At 36.7% G+C, this 21,195-nt stretch overlaps 1 protein-coding gene across 1 annotated transcript in view; it reads left to right on the forward strand.

Moving 5' to 3' along the window:
• Window positions 1–21,195, forward strand: part of LOC111870635 (dynamin) — a 65,840-nt gene that overhangs the window by 27,413 nt on the left and 17,232 nt on the right. The window contains exons 10-15 of the mRNA XM_033753935.1: window positions 832–1,000; window positions 1,738–1,860; window positions 4,302–4,421; window positions 12,647–12,658; window positions 18,405–18,611; window positions 20,305–20,483. Coding sequence (XP_033609826.1) covers window positions 832–1,000; window positions 1,738–1,860; window positions 4,302–4,421; window positions 12,647–12,658; window positions 18,405–18,611; window positions 20,305–20,483 — 810 coding nt within the window. The remainder of the gene's footprint in view (window positions 1–831; window positions 1,001–1,737; window positions 1,861–4,301; window positions 4,422–12,646; window positions 12,659–18,404; window positions 18,612–20,304; window positions 20,484–21,195) is intronic.

The raw sequence follows: 21,195 nt of genomic DNA on the forward strand, positions 1-21,195 counted from the left end.
TAAGTGTATTGACTTGTTCAGGATTTTTATTGGTGCAAATTTTGCTCCCGGTAGTATCTTTCTGTCATACTAGTGTCAGTGATTTTAATGGACATGTCAGCTGGAGCCAGCTATTTAATATGTAGCATAAAGTTATTCTTTTCATTTCACTTACTGTTAAAATGTACTTCGCAAATTTTTCAATCTATCAGCCTGTTTTTTAGTGACATATTTCACTAAAATGAATAAAAGAAAATTGTCACTTATACTTTTTTTGACCAAATAATGACTAACTCAGTAGCACCATGTATCATAGTCCTTGAGAAGCTGGTAGTTGCTCATCTTTTCAAATTTGCCACGTACTGTGGAACCCAAAGTTTATTACTATATTCACAGGAAGAAGTCACTGGACTGTATCTTGAGCTGGATGAATCCAGTCCACACACATCCTATTTCTTTAAGGTCCACTTAATAACATCCTCCCATCTGTGCCTAGGTCTCCCAAATAGTCTTTTCTCATCAGTTTTACTAGCTAAATTTTTGTATGCATTTCTTATATCCCATATGTGCTACATGTATTGCCCATCACATCTTCCTTGATTTGGTCACTCTAGTAATATTTAATAAATACAGACTGAAGCTTCTCGTTAATTTTCACACTTTTAAGTCTGAGTATCCTCTCCAGTACCCTGCTCTCAAACACCTACAGTCTCTGTTTTACCCTGCAGGTGAGACCAAATTTTATGCATATTTAAAAGAATGTATACAATTTGTATATTTTAATAACTGAATAATGTTATATAATTTTTTTTAAGTTTGCGTTATTTCTGCAAGACTGATGTATTCTTGTAGCGCACAGCAGTCATCAGAGAACTCTGTGAAGGCTGGCCGCAAGTTGGGAAATCAGGTGATCCGCAAAGGCTACATGTGTATACACAATCTGGGCATAATGAAAGGTGGTTCACGGGACTACTGGTTTGTCCTTACATCAGAAAATATTTCATGGTTCAAGGATGAAGAAGTGAGTGTCAGTTTAAATTTGACCAGTAATCAACTCCATACATACAAACACACAGAAATATAATTTTGTATTTTCAAGCCCTGTCCTAGAACTACTTGCTAGAAATGTAAAGGCTGTTTCACAGAAACCCCACAGTAGTTTCCTGAAATTATTTTCAAATAACAGCAGGTGAGAATTTGTTTTTCACTTTAAATACAGGCATCTCACACTTGATGCCATCCATCATCAGAAATCCTGTAGTAACTGATTAATAGCAAATTGATCTCTTCACCTATGACTGTTTTAATGCTAGAGTACACTAAGCCAATCTTAGTCAGTAAAAAGTAAAGTAAAGGTATCCCTGTAACAGGCCTTGGAGGCCCATAGGGTTGTGAGACGTTGAGGGTCCCACATTTTCTATAGATGGCGGTATGGTGAAGGTTAGTTAAGGTGATATGTAGTTTAATTTTGGGCTCCAAACTTTGTTAGGGCCTCAAATTCAGAGGAAAGTAGCGGGAAAGGAAAGCACTTGTCTGCACTGGATCCACTGGTAGTTGAGTCTACAAGATCTCCACTCTGTTGAAACAGTAGAGGCCTGTAGTTTATTGAGCAGAATAATCTGTTAAAAGTACGTGAATTTTGTGTGAACAGAGATGATGATGTAATTGCATTGTCTTCACAGAACCTACAACTGTCATTAGTATATATAGAGGTATTTATAAGAAAGGGGTTTCATCTGTGTCTAACTTGAATTACAGGAACGGGAAAAGAAATACATGCTGCCACTGGACGGCTTGAAGCTGCGAGATGTGGAGCAGGGTTTCATGTCAAGAAGACATACATTTGCTCTATTCAATCCTGAGGGAAGAAATGTATACAAGGTAAAGTACTGGTGATTACTGGATTTTTAATTGTTAAGACTTCATGAAGTTCATATTAGTAAGAACATTGTATAGAAGTATAAGGTTTTTTTTAACCCTTTGCCTCATCTATTATCAAAGTAGGAATTTTTCTGAGTATGCTATAGAATTGTAACACCTATGTAGGAAGTCCCATCTTTGAAGAAATTTCTGAAATATGTTCCTGATTCAGTGTGAAGTTTACATGTGTGATAGTTTAGTATGTTATGGGTTAGAACAAAGTGCCTAGAATAATGTTCGGGCCCGAGAGACTGGTAGTAACAGGAGGATGTAGAAAGTCTCTAATGAGTAGTTTCATAATTAGTACTTCACCAAACATTATTATGGTAAACAAATCAAGGAGTGTGATGTGGGAGGACATAAAGCATACATGGGGAGGTGAGAAATGCATATGTGATTCTAGTCTGGGAACCAGAAGAGAGGTGTCTACTCAGGACACCTGGCCATAAATGGAATGGTAATAATTAAAATGGATCTTAAATACGTAATATTTGGACTGCATTCACCTGGCTGACGATATGGTGCATAAGTGTGCTCTTATAAGGAGGGTAGATAACCTTTAAGTTCCACGTTAGGTGGGGAATTTCTTGACCAGCTCAGTGATTGTCAGCTTTGTAAGGAGTTAGTAAATAGTTTTGTAGGTATAACTCCTGCCCATTTACCAAGACTATGTGACACATACATACATCATTCTAGGAGATGTGTAGTAAAGGATGGAAATTATTGACTACTTTCAGATTCTTATAATCTGGATAATTGGAAAAAAATGCCAGCCAGTGGGTGGGAGGGAGGGAGGTATTGTTATCATTCTTGAGTTCCTTATAAAGTATAAAAAGTAGATTTTCTAAATAAGTGTAAAAACCACATTTTTGGGTCATGTAGTTGGAGTTTTGGTCCATTTGGTAAATGAAGGTAATATCAAGTCAGTCTTTTTTAGCATACGTTCCTTGTTTTGAAAAAAAATAAAAGTAGGCTTATGCAATCAGAATGCTGTTTTGTATCCCCCCTGAGCTTTTGAATGGCTGAACCAATCTTTACAAAACTTGGTATGAATATCATGGCACATGAGCCCATCTCAACAGTGTACTTCATAAATCCCTTCCAGCAGTTTGTGTGTGTATATGTGTTTTCCCCTGTCACTGCTAGGCAGTGGCTCAGTACAAAAGCCGTGGCAACAAATACACATGCAGCAGTGGAAGAATTATTGGATGCATTGTTTTCTATGCAGTCCATGTCGTATCAAGGAAAGTAGGTGATTAGTTCTTCCCAGAACTTCTTATCCTCTCACTTTGCCATACAAAGCATATGAGTGTACATAAGTTATTACACAGTTTGCAATAATATAATTTTTAATGAAAATAAACGTTTATACACTAAGAACCTCTGTCTCCTCACTTTATGATTGATGGAAATTATGAGAACACTAAGAAAAATATATGGAAGTACAAAAACAACTACAAAAACAACACCGTCTAATGTGACTATTTAAGTTTTATCATTTGAAGACTCATCAGCCTTACTTGTTTCGATCCCTACGGATCATCCTCAGAGGGCATCAATACTTTTTCAGAAACTACTATTATAATAGATGTTAATTATATACACACATAATGTCTGAAATGCACAATGTACACAGTGTTCAACCTTTCACATTCAAAGCAGCCTTCCTGGTGTTAAAACTTTTTTAAAAACCTTTCTAGTTCAAGCTTAAAATTTATAAACCGTACAGGTTCGTGTCAATTCTCCTGTTGTTATTCGTGGAGGTGGCTGATCCTGTGCCGCCTGTCTATCTTGCGAAAGGAGATTCTTAGTATTTCTGTGTTTATTTGTGGCCTGCTGTGTTGTTTACAAACAAAAAAAAATATATATGGAAGTAATTAGGCAAAAAAAATAATGTTTTGGCCCACAATTCAATACACTCAGTTGTGATGTGATGGAAAACTTTTGTATCCATATTTGGAATCAGCATGTCAGAATTAATTTAAAAAAAACGGTTTTATTTTGTTACCTGAACCGTTCTTGTCTAGTATTACTAACAGAGTAGTACTGATTGAAAGGAAATTGAACTGACGTGGGTGGAAAAGGTGAGATCTAAATTTGTAATTAGGCGTGGAATTCACCTGAATTATAAGGAATTGTCTCATGAGTTTTATTATGGTTACAGTGAATGGTATAAGTTATTATACTATTATTATATAAGGTTTACTATTCGAGCTGAATATATATGTTACAGAAAACATCAGTCTCTTGCAGGAACTGGTTGGAGGTTTTCAAAGGGCTAATGTCAAGAAGTTTGTGCAGATTGAGTTTAATATAGTTCATGCTTGTAAGTACAATAAAGATCTCTTTATAAAGGGCATGTTTTCTGTACTTTATCAATATTAGCTTTATTTTTATTGTAGGATTATAAACAACTTGAACTGAGCTGTGAAAATCAGGATGATGTGGATTCATGGAAAGCTTCATTTTTACGTGCTGGAGTGTATCCTGAAAAGTCTACAGAGCAGGCCAATGGGGAGGAGGTAAGAAACAGTTATATTCATATTCAAAACATGGAGATAAATTATTAAGAAGGAAATTTCCATGTAGTTATGTAAGAAATGCGAAAAAATATTTGCGCTGAAAGTTCTGAGAAATGCATTTCCAAAGAAGTATTAATTCATGCAAAAATAGGATTGTAAGTTGCCTTAATTCATGCAAAAATAGGGTTGTAAGTTGCCTTAATTCATGCAAGAATATGATTGAAAGTTGACAAAAATATGTGTTTGGATTTTTTCATACTAGGTTTTCTTTCTGATAATTAAAAAGATTATCCTGATTATATATAGTATACCTCTTTCTTTCTGAGTAATGACTATTAATGTAGATACTATGTTAATAAAGTTTTGCATTGTTGTCCACAAGAGATCTCAGAATAATATTACCACATTGCAAATGTCTGTATTGTGTCGTAAGTAAATATAGCAACATGCACCTAAGAACTGTTAACATTATTGTGTTACCAGAGTGCCATAAAAACAGTAATATAGCAGTTCTTGGCTGTGTGTTGCTGTATTTGCTTGCAATACATACGATACCATTTTTTTCACTGTCATATTATTCTGCGGCATTTTGCAGTTTTGAGCTGAAGAAAGGGAAATAGGTACCTGGAAACATATTTCACACATGTTATTCCCATTCCATGGAGGTTATGTGGTTCTATCCATTTCTGAACATTGTGATTGCAGTTATGGTTTTACAGCCTCAGTGTTGGATTAGTCAGTGTATAAAATGTAATGTGCCAACTACAAGTAAGTTTGCTGTTGGTAGTAGTTGTATTCAATTAACCTGAAGTGACCAAGAAATGGAAGTTGAAGTAGAAATCGCAGGCTGACAATTGTCACTTGTACCTTCCCTGTAAAGTATACTTAAGCCTTCTGAAAGCCATTTCTTTCCAGAACATTAAAAAAAAATCTATATTGTATCATTGTTCCTGTGGGTTTTGGGTATGGTAACAGATCCTCCTCCTACATGCATTCTGTGTGCGTATATATTGGCTTTCCAGGAGTTTGCAGTAGATGGAACATAATACTTTGACATAGAAATAAAAATTTGTCTTCCACTACTGTCTTCAGAGAAGTGTAATATTTTGTGATCCATCTGTTTAAATCATTAATATGCACAAACTGCATGTGTTCTCTCAGAATCTTCCTTCTTGGAAGTAATTTAATTTTCTTATAAACGTTTGTGGCTGTCCTTTGAACTGATGAGTTCTCTTTGTCTTTTCCTTGGTTTCACAAGTAATCGTTGATCTTCCTTTAACCCTTCCCAAATAATTTTATATTGTGCTGTGTGGGTTAGGTTGAGGGTTAATTTGATTTGTTTCCATAGGTGAGGGTAAGTGTTGTCTCTGAGAACGAGGAGGGTTCGAGCAGTGAGTCAACACAGAAATCATCAGATTCGGTGCTGTCTCTGTTTTGCTTGTTTTCTTAGTTTGTACATGTTATGTAATTTTTCTGCTACCCTCTGCATATAGGCTAACACATAAGGGAAAACATGACTTGGGTTTGTGCCAGAAAAGGGTCTCATGGACCTATACATGTGAAAGCAATTTCAGCCAAATTAATTCACATTGGAATAGATCTCTCCTCTTTCCTGCAGAAGAAAATCATTTCACAATGCCTTAGGACATGGGCCCTTTATCATGGCAAGATACTTTTTCATTGTTTTCTCTTGAGTCATTGTGAGATTAACTCTGCCAGACATTTTCCTTCCTGTTAGTAAGGTTAACATGTAGATTGATAAATTGTGAGATCATGCTTTTCCCTGCAGCTTATATGTTTTTTTAATACAAGAGTGACTAACAAATGTGATAAGAGTTATCAGTTTGAATGTACAGATGAACCTGAACCATATCCCATCCTTAAAAGCTGGACTGCTTATGATAATTTTAATTCAGACCTGGGTGTAGCATAGATTTGTGGCATATTAAACGGTTAATTGCTTCATACACCATATAATATTACTGGAGGAAACATTTAATTTTATTCTTGATAATGTATTGATTGTCTAGAGTTAGGTTAATAATACAGTATGTGCCAAAATATACAGTACTGAAATGAAAAGACTTCCTGTTAATACCACTGTCTATTCACGTGAAGGCCCCTTGCACAACAGAACCTTCTCAAATCCTGAAGAAATGGTCCGATCACCATGTCCTTGTAGCGTTCTTGGGTGATGGTAAGAGCATTGCCTTCTTCATCCTCAATGAAATAGTGGCCTAATATACCATGTGCTGAGACGGCACACCATATCGTCACACGTGTACTATGTAGCGGTTTCTGGACGATGACATCTGGCCACTCAAAACCAAGGAAGCGAGTTGTCTGGTGACCACTTCCGTATGAGCGGAAATAATACTCAACTATGAATACTTTTTCCTCCGTCAAGAGACCCATTTCCAACAACAATTGCACAACACCACTTCCTTTTCGCTACTGGGATCACGTGCGGTTGGAGCTATGCCCTATTGATAAATGCACATGCACGTTCGAGATGCACAAGTTTGAGTACTGAAGAATTTGGTACATACTGTATTATGTTGTGTTGAACTAGAGTTGGTGTTAATGCTGCAATAATTGCTGGAAGATCTTCTGATACTAATTGTGTGTTGCTGGGTGGTATGTACTTGATAGCTCAGAGTATTTCATGTGAGTTAGTTTAGTGCTACTCCTAATCCTGACACATTTGTTAAATCTTGGTGGAGGATGATTTCTATGCAGCAGACTACTTGTTTTAAATTGGGGGTAGGGTCAAGAATTTTCTCTTCTCCACATCGTCCAGACCATCTCTGGGGCCCACCCAACCTCCTATCCAATGGGTACCAGGGCTTTTTCCCCAGGGGTAAAGCAGCCAAGGTGTGAAGCTGACCACTCACCTCCATCTAGTGCCGAGGTCAAGAAAATGTGGATCTATACATCTATTCTCCCATACACCTTCATGGCATAATGCTTAATTAGTTAAGCACAGGGACAACTTTACCTTTTACCTTAAAAGTGACATGCCTTGAGCTTTGGGACTTCCATTGGCTCAGTTTTGTGTTATGACTATTTGCAAATGAGCAAGGTGCAACTACCATAAAATATGGTAATTCATTGTTTTTAATTACTTGAAACTGTATGTACCAAGTAATTTTAAGGAAAGTATTTTTACTAATTGAATTTCTCATGTGATATGTTCTTCATTGCCACAGCTCATGTTATTCTGTATTATATTCTTAAGAGTTAGCTAGTTTTTAATCCATCATTCCTGTTAGTCCATAGGATGCCAGTTCATAACCCACATTTGACACATACCTGCTGCACAAATTTTGAAAGTGGGGAGACATGGTGCTTTATTCTTTTTGTATTGTATTTAGTGTATTTATTTATGGTTCATTTAACTATGCAGTTAGTAGTTCAGGCTATATAGTATCAGATGAGATGAATATTATAGAAGAAACTTAGTAAGGAGAGCTGGTCTCCAGATTTGAACTTGGAACTTCCTGAATATGAAACAGGAGTGTGATTCACTCACCTGTGATATTCCATATGTTGAACATGATTATAACCATTGACACTTTGTATAGATGAGATTATCAAACCTTATCCTTGTATTATTCCTGATCTGTATGTATGCCTACTTAATGACCACATTTAGGTCTCATCATTTGCAGTGTCTGCATATCTTACATTGTAGTAAAATCCATACATCATTTTTTCAAGTACCTGCTGCAGTTTTGAAGTTCTCAGTGTAAGGTGGTACAGAATATTGTAATTGATCTTTGATGTTTGAATGTTACTAATTCTAAGTGGTGGTTTCTTGAGTGCAGTGCCAAATAGAAAAGCTGTATATGTGAGTGCTTTCAGGAATATAAGTGTGAAAGGAACTGAGAGAGTTGGAAGGTACTTAAATGCCTCTTTTAACCAGAAAGTTTCCATCTCAGTACTAACCATATTATCTTCATTGCCATTATAAATATGCGATACTGTAAGAGTTGTTATTATTCATAAACACACATCTCACATAATACAACCCTTTGTAGTGGCAGGAATGTTATAAAGTCTTTCATTAAAGTCTCTTTTGGCGAAATAGGACAGGGTTCATAGTGTGAAGCATTCATTCATTTCCTTTATTTTCCATATATCTATACAGGCAAAAATCCTAAGATGTGGAAATAGTCCCTTTGATAATAGATGTATACATGTAATAAATTACATAAGTCACACAACTAAAATAATAACAATAATAATAATACACACACTAGTCAAGTAACATAGGCAATAGAAAAAAAAGAAGTTTATTACAATTGTAATTACTAAACATAATTTAAAAAGTGCATTACTGTAAAACCTTAGAATTAATACAGTTTCACTCAGATTACCCAAATAATTAAATACTTTCTTTATTTCATTTTCCCATAAATAAAAAAACATTGATACAGGACTCGTCATACATACATACACATCCTCCACTTTCCATAAACATCTATACAGGGAACAGACCCAGGATGCGGAAATAGTCATCAAACACATACACAAAGTAACACAAATCACACAAGTGAAGAGTGACATTCAGATGTAGTTACTGTCTTGCTTGTGCCTTAACTGAAGGGCTAACCTCATGGAAACATACATTCATTTCACATGGTGATCCCTCAGCTGATATTTCATAATGTTCAAAGCGTTCAGTTACAAAGTAAAAAACTGGAGCAAAACATTTGACATACTTTCTCATATAAGTTCAACCTTGACTGTGTTACCTTGGAAAAGAAAAATACTCCATGGCATGTAGTCCACAAGTGAACTATAGCAGCTGAGTGACTGCCACTTGTCAGCGAAGTTAGTGCGTACTTTTGTGGATAGAGGGTGTTGTGTGGTCAGTGCAACAGATCCCCGCGGCTGTTGGTCTTGGTTTTCTAGACCAGAGTTACCTTGGAAACAAAGTTGATTTTTGTTCACTGAGTATACAAGTTAGGACACATACCTATGAGTATCATGTAATCTAGTGCCTGTGTTATTTTTATGGCAGTTTTATTTAGGGTGATGGTCAGGCCGCGCCATAGCTCAAGTGGTTAGTCGCTGGCTTCCCACTGCGGCGGCCCAGGTTCGATCCTGGGCCTGGTCAAGTGGGATTTGTGTTGGACAAAGTAGCACTGGGGCGGGTTTTCTCCGAGTACTTCGGTTTCCCCTGCCAGTCTTCATTCCACCAAATTCTCCATCATCATAATCAGCTGGGGCAGGCTACAGTAGGCCAATCAGTGGCCGCCATACTGAGTGGACCCAGTTGGACTCCACCCCCCACTAAGCGAATTAAAAAAAATTAGGGTGACGGTAAAAAATTACTGAGATTTCAGCAGTGTCATTTGAGCCAGTTTTGGGAAAATTAGTGTCTTGTGTTTTGGGGCCTTTCTGAAGGGCCCCTGGTTTCTGAGACTAAAATCTACATATGCATTGGTACTGATCTATGATGGATAAACTGTTGTGAATATCATCTAACCATTCAGATGCTCACAAGGGGGCACAGTCATGCATCCACACGTACATACATACATGCACGCACACGCACACACTCAAAAAACACACACACAGTATTCTAAAACCAAATTTTGCATTCAGTAGGGCTCCAAAGGTGTAAGTCCGTCAGTTGTCCACATAACATTTTTTTGCTCCAGCACAGTACGTTCTCCTTTATACTGAATATATGAGAAAGTGGAAAGAGTGCTGTACCCATATATCCCATAAATTGTTTTACAGGTTTGTCAGAATGTTGTATGGAGGACTTTAATTATTGGGCACTTCCTGTGTTAAGTTGTATTGATCTAAACATCAAAGCTTAGTTTACACAAGGACATAAATCGATTTTTACATTAGCCTATAAACCATTCTGTGGGTTATGCTGAAATTTGATTTTGAGAATTATTATGCTGCTGAAATATTACTTTCCTCATTTTATGAAATATATGTTGTGGTTTTACTAAAATACCATTTATAAACTGGCTTCACATCAACCCCATAAAGTACTAGGAATGTAATTGGGAAGTTTGTATATGTGTTATGGAATACATACTTTCCAGTCTTTTTTATTTTGGTATTACATAAACTGTTGGCATAATAGTTATGCAGTGTTCTGTATCCCTTTCCCTTTAATGTAGTAATGTATAACATTCAATATTATGCTGATGCATACTTGTTGCTGTGTATCATCCTATGTAACCACAAGAGGATAGTCGCAGACACATGATTCATCTCTAGTGCATGGATTGTATATTGTTATAAGTACCCTGAGCTCTCTTTGTGATCTGAATTTTCCTTCTCCCTTTAAAAGAATATGCCCCCTCCCCCCAAGAAATATTTTATTGCTGATGTATGTATTATTAGGTGCTGTATCAGATTAACAAAACATGAAACATATTAGCTGTTTATGTAGTGCAGTATATGGCTTTAGTGATTAGACCCTTGTGGGATTTTTTAATATCATTTGTGTTACGTCTCATTGGCAATTAGCCGGACAAGTGATGTCCAGTTCCAGGTGTGGATAGGACTTCTGTCTATGCTGCCATGTCCAAATCAGTTCAGGGGCCTGCTCGGTATTGTATTCAGTTATATGTAGAGACTTTTTTTTTTCCTGGTATAAAATGCCTGGAGTGTGAAGCTGACTGCTTCCATCTGTTGCTTTATTTATTTATTTATTATTATTTTTTCTGTTGATCCATACTGGTACAACCACTGGATATAGAAAAGTCAAAAATGAATACAACACTATACAATATTAATAATAATAATACATGCAGTCATTAAAAGTTTTTGTCGAAAAAAATAAAAATAATAGAACACTGTAAATATTGATACAGTGATGTTAGTATTACCATCAGAAATACTTACCTAGTTTTATGCGTAAAAAATTCATCCACAGTATAAAAAGAATGCTCTTGTAAATAAATTTTAATGCTTTTTAAAGCTTTCAGTATCACTTGCCAGGTCCTTAATGTCAGCTGGAAGATGGTTATATATCTTAACGCCTGCATAGGCAGGACTTTTATGAAACCTCAAGTGAGTTGTTACTTGAAAAAATTGGAATTATTCCTGTTATTAAAATTATGAATTTCAGAATTTTGTCTAAATAGTAACCATAAACAGAGCCAAGGAGAGTATGTACTGGGATGCTGGAGGTAGTGTATTTAAAATTTTAAAAAATTTTCTGCAAGAATCCCAGGGTCTTGCTTCCATTAGTATTCTAACCATTCGCTTTTGGAGTTTGAAAATATTCGTACTATGGGAAGAAGTTCCCCAGAAAATTAATCCATATGTTATATAACTGTTATGTTAAGATTACAATGTGTTTAGTTTTTCCTCCACTGCTTCATGCATATGTATGGCATATGCTTAAGCACATGGACAACTTGGAAGAAACTGAGATTACAGTCTAGATATGCTATAAGAAGGATTTCACTTGTGAGGTTGTAATGACACAGTGATCTTTATAACACCGAAATTTTTCCCAGGCTATCATGTTACTTTCCATTTTCATAAAAATTGTGTAATTTTAGCATACGTACAGAGTTCGGAAACTACATTGAATGGTATTAATGTTTTCCTGACCTCACATTTACACAGCAGTCATGTTAGTGTTATTTAAGATGTAGATAAAAATACTAAAATGGTGTAACTTGAATGGTATGCTGCTTATTCGAAGTTTTATGAAAATCATTTATTTGAGAATCTGCAACACTGATGTGTGTAGTTGAATTAGAGGACAGGTAAATGGGTGAATACACATGCAAATTATTGGTAGGATTCTGAAGAAGGATCCCAAAAACAGTACCTTGGGTCTGAATGTTTTATCTCATTATGTACATCATCATCATCATCAGTAATCTGTCAAGACGACAGGTCCACAGTCTCTTTCAAAACAATTCCTCCACTTAATGCGATCTAGAGCTTTCTCCTTCAAATGACAGTATCCTCTTCTGTCCCCAAGGTCATCCAGCATCTTCTTACGTCTTCTTCCTTGTCTTCTTGTCACTTCTATCCGCCCATCTATCTTTCCTTCGATAGCTTCTTTTAGAAGGCAGTTTCTGTGTGAAACATGACGAATCATTATGTACAGTAGAAATTAATGCAGACCAAGAAATGTATGAATATAAATCATTGTTGCAGTATGTTACCATCTGTTTTCAAAGAAGCTGACATACTCTTTTGTGTTTTTTTAATCAATCTCAATCTTGCAGGAGGGATACGAGGTTTGTGAAAGTGCGAGGTTTTCTTTTTATCAGTATTATGTTGAAGACTATAAATCAACTTCAAGTAGTGTCGCATGATGCACCTATGTACTCATTGAGATAGCATTTGGCACCCCAGCATATGCCTTGGGAGTCATGAAATAAATCTAATGCTTGAAAATACTGAAGTTATGGTATGTCTTATAGAAAATTTAGTCTCTTCCTGCATGATTACTATGTTGTAGAAACATGGTGCATTAAAACGTTTGTCTTGCAGCAGATTATATAAAATAAATATTCTTGGTCCTGTTGAGCCATTTGTACAGGTTAGAATACTTTTGTAGAGGAAATATGTGTAACAAAATGGAAAACTTAGGATCCAATAAATTTGTTATTTGGAGGTTTAATTGTACTTGTTTTGCTGTGTCTTTGTAATTTTTTTTATCTTTTATCTGTCATTTGGATGACTTTTGGTTAAAAACCATTGGTCTCTAAAGGTTATGAAAATGTAAAAGAACTTTAAAGTGAATAATTTTGTGACCATTGTTATTCTCTGGAGTAATAGACACAGAGATGGAAGTCAGAAAAGTATTGTTTCTTGGCTGTGAAATTCACTGCATTTTGGGTTCTCTTGGATTAGTTTAATCTTTTGTTGTAGGTCCTTAGACCTTGATTATTATTCCTCTGTTTATAACAGAAACTTACATACTAATGGATTGTGGGTAAAATCCTTTGAAGGGGGTAATTTTTCAACTTTAAGTCACTCATATTTCCTTGAACAACTGCACTGCTACTGCTTTTTTTTTGCAAGGCTAGTAAGACTCATAAGTTGAACGTATTTATGGGATCTCAACAGCCATCTCAGTTATGATTCATGCAGTAATTTATAATGTGAAAAGTTGAGATGCACAAGTCCTATTAACATAGAATGTGCTCAGGAGATTTTATATGTATAACAACAAATCCTGAGAATAAGTGTTCTGAAATTGAAATTTATTGGCAAATGCTGGGGAAGTTCCCTAAAATTAGTACGACTAATCCAACACATTGTATTTGATATTACACCTTGTCATTTTTCACCAAGTCTTATAACCAGCAGCACTGTGTGTACTGAGTCAAATTCCTTGCATCCAGCACATGATTGTGCTGATTCAAGAATCAAACTTGTTCTATATTTCAGTTCTTTAGTTCAAATTTTCATGTTTGCATGAATTGTTTATAAATCTAAATCCACTATTGTAATGTGTCTGTGATTTCTGAATTGAAAACATAGTGTGAACAAAAAATACTGCAAAGTTATAACTCACAAAGTAAACTTTTTGTTAAGAGTTCCATAATGGATAATGAAAGCAGTGTTATAGATAACTACTTTGTGTCTCATATATGAATAAGGCTGACAATGAGAATAGTAAAATTGTAGTTCCCCTTCTCTTTTATGCTGAAAATCACAGTACAGTTTGGGCCCCAGTAGGGTTCTTGTGCATCATATGTAGGCAGTTATTTTTACTGACGGATTGGGTGAGTCCATTTCAAAATTGTTGTAGACAGGAGAGCAACATGAGAACAATTTTGCAGTTAAATTGTAATTTATAGATGGATCTATACTGAAATATGTAAGAATTGCATTACTAATGATCAGTTTGGACAGGGTATCATAAGCTCTGATGTTTGTAAGGTGTTAAGACACATGTAGACTTACCTCAGAATGGTCTTTTTGTCTGTCTCACCCATTTATAGGTAGGTCCACTATACCAGTGAAAACAGTAAATATGTGTTCCTTGGACCTCAGAACTTGAATTTCCATTAAAATGTAGTTTTATTTATTTTATTTGTATTTTTGCTTGTAACATTACTACCTATGTACTGTGTTTGAGAAATGAATAAATAAAGGGCCAGTTTATTATCTCAATAATGCCATAGGCTTCACAAAATTTTGTGTGGGCCCTTCTTTGTGATGACTTGGAACCACTGAATCAATTTTTATTAAAGTAGTCATTGGTGACTTTTACCAAAATCTGTTAACGCATTCCAATTTTGTTTAAATTTGGGTGGTAGTAACAGAGGCTTTACATTAGGACCTGTGTGCATAATGTGCAAAACTATGTAGGTCATACCGAAAGTCATGAGCAACTTTCTTTTGCATGCAACCTGGAAACAGCAGATGAAAGAGAGTATGGTGGTAGGTGGAACCAGCTGTTGTGTTAACCTTGAGTGTCTTGTGATGTCAATAGCTTGCATCACATGACGAGTATCACTCCTAACAAAATGGCCGACAACGATATGTCGTTTCACCAGCGCGCTGTCATCGAATTTCTTGTGAAAGAGGAAATCCCTGCTGCAGAAATTCACCAGAGACTTCAGCGTGCCTATGGAAGTGTGTGCATGGGTGCGAGCAGTGTTCAAAAATGGGTGAAACATTTTAAAGATGGGAACACCAGCATCGAAGATGAGCCTCGGAGTGGTCATCCTCGAGCAGCCTCAACTGAATGCAACAAGGAAAGAGTGGATGAGATCATTCAAGATGACAGGCATGTGACTATGGACACAATAGCCTGAAAACTTGGAATAGGGTACAGTGCAGTACAGGAGATGATTGAAAGCTTGGGCTATAGGAAAGTTTGTGCTCGCTGGGTCCCACGGTTACTGACCGAAGACCACAGAGGTCAGTGGAAAGCCATAACCTCAACAGCTGCAGAGATATCAACATGAAGGCGATGATTTTTTGCTCTGTATTGTGACAGGTGATGAAAGCTGGTTTCACCATTTCGAGCCTGAAACGAAACGGCATAGTATGGAATGGCACCATTTGCATTCTCCATCAAAAAAGAAGGCAAGGACAGTGCCATCAGCTGCGAAGGTGATGGGCACAGTCTCCTCGGATGCAGAGGGGTTTATTCTGGCCGAATTCCTGGAACCTGGGCAAACCATCAGTGCTATTCGTTATGTCCAGACGCTGCACAAGCTCCGTCGTGCATTGTGCGATAAAACGTCTGGGACAAAACATCATCATCCTGCATGACAATGCTCGCCCCCACGCCACTTGTCTCACATTGGAAGCAATTGCAAAGATGGGGTGGGAAGTTCTTCCACACTCCTCCTATAGCCCTGATCTGGCACCCTCCGACTACCATCTTTTTGGATTTGTGAAGGATCAGCTGCGTGGACAACGTTTTGAGACAAGGGAGGCAATTCAGAAAGCAGTGCGTCAGTGTCTTCAGATGGCTGGAACGGAATTTTACAGAAGGGGAATTTTCCAACTCCCTGAACGGTGGGAGAAATGTGTACAAAGAAGTGGCGATTATGTGGAAAAATAAAGAAAGGTCTGTAGATTGAGGTGGTGTATTTGGTTTGTCAATAATAAAGCATGTTACTTTACAAAAAGTTGTTGCTCATGACTTTCAGTATGACCCTCTTATTTAATGGAATACAAATGTTATGAATAACACTTGTGGAGGAAAATGAAATCCCCAATACACTTATTCCATAAGTCTTTCTTTTGAGACAATTAAAGATAAGGGAACAAGGGTGCCACAGTTTTTATGCTATGCGTTCATTTCTTAATTTGTTTATTCTTTTGTACAATTAAGGACAAGAATTATTCAACTGTAGTTGTAACTGTGTGTTTCCTGTTCTGTACTCTCACTGCAAAGGAAATGCTTGCTTACACTGTAGCATGTTTTGATGTTTCAGCCTGATAACAAGCCTTCATAGTACTTGCAGCATTGAATTAATAGTATAGTGTAAATAGCACATATAAATATGAATATTATTTTAGATAGACAATAGTGTATTAAAACATGCTTTAGTTCGATGTATTACAGTAAACTCCTGATATTTCAGTATCCAGGCATCCATAATTCTCTTGCAGTCAGCAGAAATTTAAAAGAAAATGTAGCATTTTTATAAAGTTACTTGCTATGCGCATATGTTCACTCATGTTGTGGTTCTCCAGTCTGCCACTAGCAGTGATGTCCTTTGTCCTCCCTCATGCAGGTGCTATTACAGTAGGGGCTAGTTGAATTTGTGATCCATTACAGTGTATGCAAACCTTTCACCCATGAATTTTTATTGTTCTTCTCTTTCACTGTATGTTTAGTACTTTATAAGCTGTCTGATGCTGCTATACTGGCTTGTTTATTAGGCTGTGCTGTATTGGGCTTCTGTCAGTTTCATCTGACTATCAAATTCCATTCCCCATACATGCAAATAATCGGGAGTTTACTGTAGTTAGTAATTTTGAAATTGTTATATTAGAGTTGTTATTAATTGCTGCTGAAAAAGTGGGAAAACTATTTCCATAGTATTGCATACTAAGACCAGAGTCATTACATTATTTGATATGTTCAAGAAAATATAGTACATTTAGATCATGTACATATAATTCACATTAGGTGCAGGTTATGCAACAAACTGTGTTGATGTATTGAATTTTGGTGGGTTTAATTTACATTTCAACCATTTGAACTGAAAATAAATTTTAAGCTTATTGAGGTGATTTTATGTAGAAATTGTTTGTTGAGAGCATTATTTTCTTTACTGATTACTGATATTTTATCACTTTTTGGGGCTTTGATTTTTCTGAGTCGTTCAAGAATGGTCCTGAATATTACTTCCATTGTATTGTCAAGATTTACTTGGGGCTCTGATTCTTCCAGGTTTCTGTATGCATATATCCACTTAGATTTTTGCAGTTATTTCTGTCTTAAACATCTTCTGTATTGAGTGTCACTTGTTTTTATATGTAAAGAAGTTAATCCGATCCCAGGTTATATTTATTGCATGATTTCAAAGAAGTATCTGTGTAGCAGAAAAATGAACTTGCAAGCTCAGCTTTTAAGGTTTTCTTGAGAATTCTTGATGTTTATTGCATGATTTGAAACTAATGTACATGTAACATGGGAGGGGGGGGGGAAGAACCTGCAAACTCAGTTTTTAAAAAATTTATGAGAATTCTTGATTCACATAATGTCAATCCATCAATAAAATTATTACAATTTATGGCACATTTAATTTATGTGCTGTTTCTTCAGTCTTGAGTATGTTTTATGTTTATAAATACATATCTGTTGAAACCAATTCCAGTGCCCATGGGTGCATATGATCTTGGGCTAGGCAAATAGTGAGGTGTGGGTTTGGATCCTGACCAAGGAATTTGTGTGTCATGAGTGTTTTTCTAATCTTCACATATGTTGTTGAGGACCATAATCCCTTGATAGACGATTCTGCCACGGACTGTGCAGCCCAGATAACATCTTAATAGTTTATTTATATCACACCAAAATATGTACATTTGTTCACAGTTTTACAAAAGCTGGAGTCATGTCAGTATGACTCTTTTCTTTAAAATCTTTTCAGGCATACTTTGTTAGAAGAAAATACCATTATTTTCGTGATGGTTGGCATAGATGAGCAGAAGTTGTTCATTTAGTTTTTGTGTTTCAACTATGTCTACTTGCACTGAAAGTAACAGTGCTTAGGATCTTCATGAGTATATTGAAAAAACTGAAATTTTAGTGATGTATTTGGTGAACCAATGTAGTCGTCATTTATTTATTTGAAAATAACGCCATATTTTATATTGGTATGTTTTTGTAATTAACATTTTCTATGCATGACTGTAATTTCATAGGATTTTACTGACACCTAGTGATAAATGTATTTGCAGTACGTCTTATTGTTAGTGCCTGTATACACAATTTATATTAGTAGATATTGTTAAAATAAAATGAATATATTGGTAAGCTGATGTTTCTCTTAATTTCTCCAGGGTGGTAGTGAAAGTAGTTCATCAATGGACCCACAACTAGAACGTCAAGTGGAAACAATACGTAATCTTGTTGACTCTTACATGAAGATTGTTACCAAGACCACTCGTGACCTTGTACCAAAGACAATCATGATGCTTATCATTAATAATGCGAAGGACTTCATCAATGGTGAACTTCTGGCACACCTATATGCTTCAGGAGACCAGGTAAGGGTAATTCATTTACCCCCTGATTTGGTGGAAGTGCTGGTTACACTACCAAACAAACAAAACAAACTCCATGGTTTTAGTCTGCAAGTGAGTTATACTGACCAAGTGACCGCTGCTTGTTGGCGAAGTTAGTGCCAACTTTAGTGAATAGCGGGCCTCGCGTGGTCAGCACAATGAATTCCCACTGCCGTTAACTTCAGTTTTCTAGACTGGAGCCGCTATTTCCTTGAAATTGCTACTCATTTATCCTTGTGAGGCTGAGTGGACCCTCTTCCAGGCCCATTATAAAATCTGGTAGTGCCGAGAATCAAACCCACACCTCTGGATCTGTAGCCAGGAAATCTGACCACTAGACCACAGAGGTGGTCGGTTACACTACACCACTAAGATTTATTGTATGGTTAAGTACACTTTTTTTTTAAACAGGATTTTTCATAATTGGCCAGTAGTTTAGTGGATTTTGGATTTTGTTCTGTTCTGTTGTAAATTGGACACTTTTAACTCAGGTAATCCATTTGAACTTCATGACTTTTATGCCGTTCACAAGCATGTTATTGTATAATGTATGGGTAATGCTCAAAATAGTAGCCGTTGGCCGCTGTGCAAGTCTGCCAACGTTGCTATAGCTGCCAGAAACATTGCTGAAACATATTGGCAGGAAATTCCTGTATGGCATCTTTTGTGGCTTGGACCACCTCCTCTGACTACTGAAATCTATGACCACGTAGCTTTGCTTGCAAGCGGTGAAAGAGAAAGAAATCGCATGGTGCGAGATCAGGTGAGGACGGAGGGTGTGGCAAAACGGTGACCTGTTGCCTTGTCAGTTCCTCTTGGACAAGAACAGAGCAATGTGCAGGGGCGTTGTCATGTAGCAACAGCCAATTCTTCCTATGCCAAATGTTTCGCTAGGGGATTTGCCTAGTTTTTGGCAGAACTTGATGTTTGCCGTTGTTTAAACTGCCACATTTTCGATTTCTGCCACTTGCATTTAACTGCAGTTCACAATAGAGGTTGTAGTTCTACTTACACTGCACACAACTGCCTCTTGATGTGACGAGAGATGAACTGACAGGGCATCATATTGTGCCTCAACCTATCCGCTGTAGTGCACTGCAATGACGCTTTGCGGCCATTCTACGAACTTATTGACTGTGATAGTATAAGTGTATTATATGTCACTTTATTATTATATAATAATAATTTGACATAAATTCAGTTAGAGCAACTGCATGGGAACATACATACTAATGGGGCAATAAATATAACAATGGTAACACCACATTGATATTCACAGGGCTATACAAAACAACACAAAAAACATGTGCATGAAAAGCTAAAGCGTGATGTTCTGAAGCAAGTGTATTTTGATGAGTGAACAACGAAACTGGAATAACACTGGAATATTTTAACTTCAGAACTAATGCAGTGTAGCAGTTTCAACAACTGAACAGCTGCCTGAGGATGGCCAAGTATGGCCGAAACATGTAGCAGTTTAATTTTAATCTAATATTATTCTGAATAAAGTAGTAATTGTAAACAGAGTTGCATTAAACATGGAAGTGTGTGTGCAAAAAGACTGTTTTATTATAAAAAAAAATTGTTATGGAAGTTTTTTGGTTAGTCCTTTTGATTTCTAAAGTAACATTATATAGTGTGTATATCTGTATATAACTTTTGTTTCTTGGAACAGGCACAGATGATGGAAGAGAGCCCAGAAGAGGCTCTGAAACGCGAGGAGATGCTACGGATGTACCATGCATGTAAGGAGGCCCTTCACATAATTGGTGATGTATCAATGGCTACAGTATCAACTCCAGTTCCCCCACCTGTTAAAAATGACTGGCTAGCTTCAGGGTTGGACAATCCAAGGTAATTGTCTCCTTGTAATGAAATGTTGCGTAGTGTAGAAAAAAGTTCTTAGTTTTTAATCTTTTTTATATGTTAACCCTTTACAATCAGGGGCACGTGGTAGTGTAGTTGGTTGAGGCACTATGCTACAAGCTGGAAGCTCATGGGTTCAAGTACTGATGAGGTCATTGGATTTTTTCAATTGACCTAATCCTTCCAGCTGCACTATGGCCCTGGGGTTGACTCAGCCTCTAACAGAAATGAGTACCAGGAATTAATTAAATAATTTTCCTGAGGAGTAAGGTGCTGCCGGCTCTTAAGGCCGACAACTTTACTGCCATCTTTGAGCTGATTGTCTAGATAATGTGGGACCCTCAATGTCTCTCAACCCTATGGGCCTTCGCGGCCTGTCACAGGGATAGGTTTACCTTTCCTTTACTTTTTAACCCTTTCCAGTCATCGCATTAATAGAAATATCTCCAGCCAGAACATGAAGGTGATTTAAATGCCCGCAGAGTCACTAAGTGAACTGTTGTGCTTGAAAATTTGGTGCAGCAGAGGCATAAAGTGAAGAAAGTAAAAAGCGTGCTTAGAAGGACAGTACAAGAAGACAAATTCTCCACTTTGTAGGTGTGTATGACATCAGGTTTGTGAAGAGAGGCAGTGTTGCTTCACTATTCTCTAGTACAAAGTATATGCATATTCCTCTCTTCTTATAACTGTCACTTAATCT

The sequence above is a fragment of the Cryptotermes secundus genome, unplaced genomic scaffold (genome assembly GCF_002891405.2).
Source record: "Cryptotermes secundus unplaced genomic scaffold, Csec_1.0 scaffold529, whole genome shotgun sequence".
Lineage (NCBI taxonomy): Eukaryota > Metazoa > Arthropoda > Insecta > Blattodea > Kalotermitidae > Cryptotermes > Cryptotermes secundus.